The 6,264-nt window shown below is 65.1% G+C and overlaps 1 protein-coding gene across 1 annotated transcript in view; it reads right to left on the minus strand.

Moving 5' to 3' along the window:
• EMIHUDRAFT_234652 (hypothetical protein) overlaps positions 1-2,243 on the minus strand; it is a gene marked incomplete at both ends in the record, with an annotated part of 2,566 nt that extends 323 nt beyond the window's left edge. Inside the window, 4 exons of the mRNA XM_005781175.1 lie at positions 1,117-1,302; positions 1,368-1,443; positions 1,761-1,979; positions 2,067-2,243. Coding sequence (XP_005781232.1) covers positions 1,117-1,302; positions 1,368-1,443; positions 1,761-1,979; positions 2,067-2,243 — 658 coding nt within the window. The remainder of the gene's footprint in view (positions 1-1,116; positions 1,303-1,367; positions 1,444-1,760; positions 1,980-2,066) is intronic.
• Positions 2,244-6,264: the final 4,021 nt, after the last annotated feature.

Raw genomic sequence — 6,264 nt, forward strand, 5'->3', positions numbered from 1 at the left:
CACGCGTCTCCGATCGCCTTGAAGACCGCCTCGTGCGGCGGCAGTGGCCGCGCGGCGGCGGCGGCGGCCGCCGCCCTGGCTTGGGCCCTGGCTTGGAACCCGTTTCGGTGCCCGCCGCGCGCGCCACCGCCTCCGCCGCCTCGCTCGCTGTCGATCTCGGCGCGCGCGATCGAGATTGCGCCGGCGGCGTAGGGGAGGAAGGCGGAGCGGGTGGCGAGGGCGAGGGCACCGAGGGCGAGCAGGCAGGCCGTGCGCGCCTGCGGGGCGGGAGAACCTTCTCGGAACCTTCTCGGAACCTTCTCGGAGCAGGCAAGCCGCGCGCGCCGTCGACGCGTGGCTGGCGGCGCGGGCGAGGAGGTGGGAGGCGACGAGGGGTAGGAGCTGCTCGGCGAGAGGGGGGGGCGCCACTGCGACCAGCCGAGGCAGCGCGGCGAGCAGCGCGACCTGGTCACGGCGCGCGCTGTGAAGAGGCGTGTGCTCATGTGTGAAGAGGCTTGTTGCATGTCTGACTGTCACTGTGCTATTTCGGGGCCCGGGGTTGTGCGTTTATGTGAAGAGGCTTTGTCCGCCGCGGGCGGGGCAGCGCGGCGAGCCTCACCCGCAAGTGCGGCGGCGACTCGTCCCGCAGCCGCCAGACGAGCCGGAAGGCGCGCTCCACCTGACGGGCGGTGTGCGCAGCCTCAGCTGGTCCGCTCAGCTGGTGCGCGTCTCTCACCAGGCTGGCGGGCGAGCGGGCGGGCGGGCGGGCGAGCGGGCGGGCGGGCTCCTCCGTAGCGGAGAGGACCTCGGCGAAGGCAGCCCGGTGCTCGGCGGAGCGGGGCAGCGATGCGCACTGCGGCATCGGCGGCGGCAGCGAGGCGGAGGAGGGGTGCGTGCTCACGGCGTCGGCGGCGCCGAGGGTTTGGTGCGGCGCGGCGTCGGCGGCGGAGGGCGGGAGGAGGGCGGGGGAGAGGAGGGCGGGGGAGAGGATTGAGGCGGCGGAGGACGCGGAGGCGGAGCGGCGCCAGGCGGGGAGTTGGAAGGTCGGCTCGAGGAGGGGAGGGTCGAGCAGGGGCGGGGAGGGTGGGTGGAGCGGGCCGAGGGCGAGCGAGAGGAGCTCGCCGCTCAGCAGCTCACTCAGCGCGCAGAGGCAGCCGTGCGCCTCGTCGAGCCCGCTGCTGCCGCCGCCCTCCTCGATCGGCCGAGGGGCGGAGGAGGAGGCGGAGGAGGAGGGCGAGTCGGCGGCGGCGGCCTCGGGGTGGTAGCTTTGGATCCCCGCGAGGGAGCGGCTGAGGGCAGCCTCGTACCAGGCGCCGAGCCCGCCTAGCGGTGCGGTGGACGTGTCGTGGAGTTGTCCTCGACGTGGCCTCGCGGCGCCGCGCCGCTACCTTCGCGCTGCGAGACGATGGCGAGGCAGGAGCGGAGCATGCCGATGGCTGCGATGCGCGTCTCGGAGAGCGGGTCCTGCAGAGGGAGAGAGGCGCTGGTCAAGAGAGGGTGCCCGCCACTGACCCGTAGGCAGAGGGCGGCTCCTGCAGCGCGACCCAGACGGCCGCAGTCACCTGTCGTGGGGAGACATTCCGAGAGGGTTCGGAGAAGGTTCGGAGAAGGTTCGGGGAAGGTTCCGAGTGCCGGGGCTGCTCTGGCCTCCGGCCCGGCGCCGTCGCCGCGGAGCAGAATCTCGGAGGTGTCTAGGGAGTGTCTAGGAGGAGTCTGGGAGGTGTTTGGCAGGCGTCTGGGAAGTGTCCAGGAAGTGTCGCCTCGTGCAGCCGCGCCGCCACCGCCGAGGCGGCCTGCGGCCCGCTCCGCATGGCGAGCTCGGTGACAATCAGGCAGGAGGAGAGGCGGCGGTGCGAGCGGCTCGCCGCCGCAGGCGTCTCTGCGTGCAGCCACTCGAGAGCTCGCGACAGCTCTGCGTCGGTCGCGTCAGTCGCAGCGGCGCCCGCCGAGCGCAGGGCGTGGCCGAGGGTGCGGACAGCGAGCGCGATCTCGTCGGGCGCCTAGAGTGGGCCGTGGGGCTGGGTGCGGCAGACCGATCGACGGTGCGCCTTTCTCGCCGTGCCGCTCGCCGTGGATCGCTCGAGCACTGCCCGTAGCAGCCGGCAGAAGCGAGCGGCTCCGGTGCCGACGCGAGACCACTCGTTGACATCGACCAGCTCGTTGACCAGCGCAAGCCCGCCGTGGCGCCGCGCCGGGTCGTTTGAGCCCAGCGCCTCGGAAAGCCTCCGCAGGATTTCGAGCGCCGAGCCGGCTCGCTCGAACATCGTTCGAACACGCCGCGCTGCACCCTGGCGGACCGACGCGCTGCGATGTCCGAGCTGCTGCAGCGAGACGTCGAGGTCACGCGCGGCTGAGACGACCATGGCCAGCGCCGCCGCGAGCGAGCGGACGGCCGGCGCCGCCGCGCGAGCGAGCGGGGCTCTGCTGCCACCGCCCGGCGGGGTCGCGAGAAAGAATCACTCGGTGCGGCTCTGCGCAAATGGCGCAGGAAAAGAGGCGTCGGAGCTCGGACACGCGAGACGCAGTCAGGCCGCTCACCTCGTCTCTCTCGTACGTCGCCTTGTCAAGCCCTCGCCTGCCGATGTACGTACTTTTAGCTTACTGGGAGAAAAGAGAGAGGGGGTTGTGTTCTCTAGGCCCCTAAGGGCCCTACGCGCGGCGTGAGAGCTCGGAAGCGAGCTTTGCACGGCTCTCTCTCTCTCTCTCCGATGTATTGTAGTTTTGCAACGCTCATGCCGGGAAGCTGAGGAGGAGCACGTGGCAAATGCTGGTGCAGCAGACTGCTGTCGACGCCGTCGGCTCGGGCGAGACAAGCTTGCCCTGCAAACACACACACACACACACACAACTGTCAAGCACGATTGAGGGTCAGCAGAAGGGGTGGATGTCGGATCAGCCTTCCCACGGCCCGCCGAAGGCGCCGTTTTTTCTCTGTTTTAGTGCCAGCGAGCCGATTTCTAAAGGAATTTGACGATATCCTGTGACATCAAGCACCTGAGTAAAAAGAAAAAAAGCCGGCCGCCCTCTTTGGGAAGGAGGAGCCACAGAGACGCGCACAAGCCACAGCCGCCACACGTCGAGGCGCACTGACGAGCCCTGGCGCCATGATCCAAGGCTACGAGTACGGCACGCCGACGCTGACGAAGCCTACACCAAGGAGTTTGTCAATCACAAGCGGCAGTCTCTCTCGCCTGAAGACTCACTCACACGCAAGCTCAACCGGCAGAGCTCTGCGTTCTCGCCGCCGTCGCGCGGGCTCGAAGCCCATACGGGGGGGGCCCAAGTCTCGCAACCTGGTTTGTGGAGCTCCCGCAGATTACCATCGAGGGATCGCTACTACTCGAGTACCTACTCCGCAATGATGGCGTCCTTGGACAAGTACAGCAGGCCGGGCTCGTGGTGAAGAAGCTGCGGCTGCTCATCCCGCGGCGCGACGTTCACGAAGCTGGGCGACGGCCCCGCAAAGCGTGGCGTCGCGTTGAGCGAGAAGTGCGTGTGTTGCCCGGACATGGCCGGGAAGACGCCCTGCTCCCAAGATTTGCCTTCTCCCTCGAACGCAGCCACCCACGCGCCGTTGAGCCCAAACCATACCGAGCCCTTCTCGATGTCCGCCGCGCAGCCCACCACGTCGTCATCCCTCCATGACACGGACCACGGCCGCTCGCCTTTATGCCACAGGCTGCGCCGCGCCCCGTCGGCCGCCCAGCTCAGTGCGTCGTCGCCGACACCATTGTCACCGTCGGGCGCGAAGCCCGGCGTTGCCCACCCGATTTGCGGGTACTTGCCCACTCGCTTCAATGTTAGGGTGCCCACAGGACCCAAAAGAAAATAGCTTTCAGACTCAAAAAGGGACGCACGAGGCAAATCTGATGTTGGCCAGTTCCAATAGGAGCGAGGCCTCTTCGGCCGGCGTGCGCCGCTCGCCCTGCGGCCTGCGAGCGAGGCGCCAAGCGTGCATGGCGGGCGCCACGAGGCGCGCGCCACGAGGCGCGCGTGCGGAGGGCGAGGTGCGTGTGGCAGGGAGCGGAGCGGTGGCGGGCGGCGGCGGCGGCGGGCCGGCGGGCGGCGCGCGGGCGGGCGGCGCACATGCACGCATAGTCGATCCAGACTTGCGAGATGTGCGGGTGCGCCTCCAGGTGCGCCTGCAGCGCGCGCAGCTGCGTCCCCGTGCCGTCGGGCTCGTCGGGCGCCTCCCAGCGGTGCGAGTCGACGAGCGTGCCGTCGCCGGCGTGCGCGCCGCGGTAGACGTCGGTCGCAACGACGGTGCGCTCGACGAGCGCGCCGGGCTCCACGTCGTGAAAGGCTGGCAGCCGGTCGACGCTCTTGAGGTACGTGGTGCCAATGAAGTAGAAGGTGCACTTGCCGTCGCGCTGCTCCTCCTCGACGCGCGCCTCCGCCTCAGCCTGGCCGGCCGCGGCGGCTGCAGTGGCCGCCTCGGCCGTAGAGGCCCGCCCCTCCGCTCCGGCGCGCCAGCCGCTGGGTCCTTGGCGGCGCGCAGCATGGCGAGGGCCTTGGCGCGCGTCGGCGGGTGGTCAGAGGTGGCGAGGTCGTGTTCCAGCAGGTACTGCACGACGTTGCCAATGGGCGAGTCGGCTTCCGCCGCCGCCGCCGCGTCGACGGCACGGCTGAGGGCGGCCTCGAGCGTCGTCGCGTGCTGCGCCGCCCAAGCGCTGGGTCAAGGTTAGGGTTAGGGATAGGGTTAGGGTTAGGGTTAGGGTTAGGGTCAGGGTTAGGGTTAGGGTCTGGGTTAGGGTTAGGGTTAGGGTATGGGTTAGGGTTAGGGTATGGGTTAGGGTTAGGCTTAGGCTTAGGCTTAGGGTTAGGGTTAGGGTTAGGGTTAGGGTTAGGGTTAGGGTTAGGGTTAGGGTTTGGGTTAGGGTTAGGGTTAGGGTTAGGGTTAGGGTTAGGGTTAGGGTTAGGGTTAGGGTTAGGGTTAGGGTTAGGGTTAGGGTTAGGGTTAGGGTTAGGGTTAGGGTTAGGGTTAGGGTTAGGGTTAGGGTTAGGGTCAGGCTTAGGGTTAGGGTTAGGGTTAGGGTTAGGGTTAGGGTTAGGGTTAGGGTTAGGGTTAGGGTTAGGGTTAGGGTTAGGGTTAGGGTTAGGGTTAGGGTTAGGGTTAGGGTTAGGGTTAGGGTTAGGGTTAGGGTTAGGGTTAGGGTTAGGGTTAGGGTTAGGGTTAGGGTTAGGGTTAGGGTTAGGGTTAGGGTTAGGGTTAGGGTTAGGGTTAGGGTTAGGGTTAGGGTTAGGGTTAGGGTTAGGGTTAGGGTTAGGGTTAGGGTTAGGGTTAGGGTTAGGGTTAGGGTTAGGGTTAGGGTTAGGGTTAGGGTTAGGGTTAGGGTTAGGGTTAGGGTTAGGGTTAGGGTTAGGGTTCGGGTGGGTGGCTACACATTGTGTGCCTGGTCTAGGTAATACTAGCTAGCCCACCTGACCATGGACCTTGTTCGCTTCGCTCACTTGTTCGCTTCGCTCACCCCTGTAACACCTAAGGGGGGTTAGTGTTAGGGTTAGGGTTAGGGTTAGGGTTAGGGTTAGGGTTAGGGTTAGGGTTAGGGTTAGGGTTAGGGTTAGGGTTAGGGTTAGGGTTAGGGTTAGGGTTAGGGTTAGGGTTAGGGTTAGGGTTAGGGTTAGGGTTAGGGTTAGGGTTAGGGTTAGGGTTAGGGTTAGGGTTAGGGTTAGGGTTAGGGTTAGGGTTAGGGTTAGGGTTAGGGTTAGGGTTAGGGTTAGGGTTAGGGTTAGGGTTAGGGTTAGGGTTAGGGTTAGGGTTAGGGTTAGGGTTAGGGTTAGGGTTAGGGTTAGGGTTAGGGTTAGGGTTAGGGTTAGGGTTAGGGTTAGGGTTAGGGTTAGGGTTAGGGTTAGGGTTAGGGTTAGGGTTAGGGTTAGGGTTAGGGTTAGGGTTAGGGTTAGGGTTAGGGTTAGGGTTTCGGGTTAGGGTTAGGGTTAGGGTTAGGGTTAGGGTTAGGGTTAGGGTTAGGGTTAGGGTTAGGGTTAGGGTTAGGGTTAGGGTTAGGGTTAGGGTTAGGGTTAGGGTTAGGGTTAGGGTTAGGGTTAGGGTTAGGGTTAGGGTTAGGGTTAGGGTTAGGGTTAGGGTTAGGGTTAGGGTTAGGGTTAGGGTTAGGGTTAGGGTTAGGGTTAGGGTTAGGGTTAGGGTTAGGGTTAGGGTTAGGCTCACCGGTTAGGGTTAGGGTTAGGGTTAGGGTTAGGGTTAGGGTTAGGGTTAGGGTTAGGGTTAGGGTTAGGGTTAGGGTTAGGGTTAGGGTTAGGGTTAGGGTTAGGGTTAGGGTTAGGGTT

This window comes from Emiliania huxleyi (genome assembly GCF_000372725.1).
Source record: "Emiliania huxleyi CCMP1516 chromosome Unknown EMIHUscaffold_206, whole genome shotgun sequence".
NCBI lineage: Eukaryota > Haptophyta > Isochrysidales > Noelaerhabdaceae > Emiliania > Emiliania huxleyi.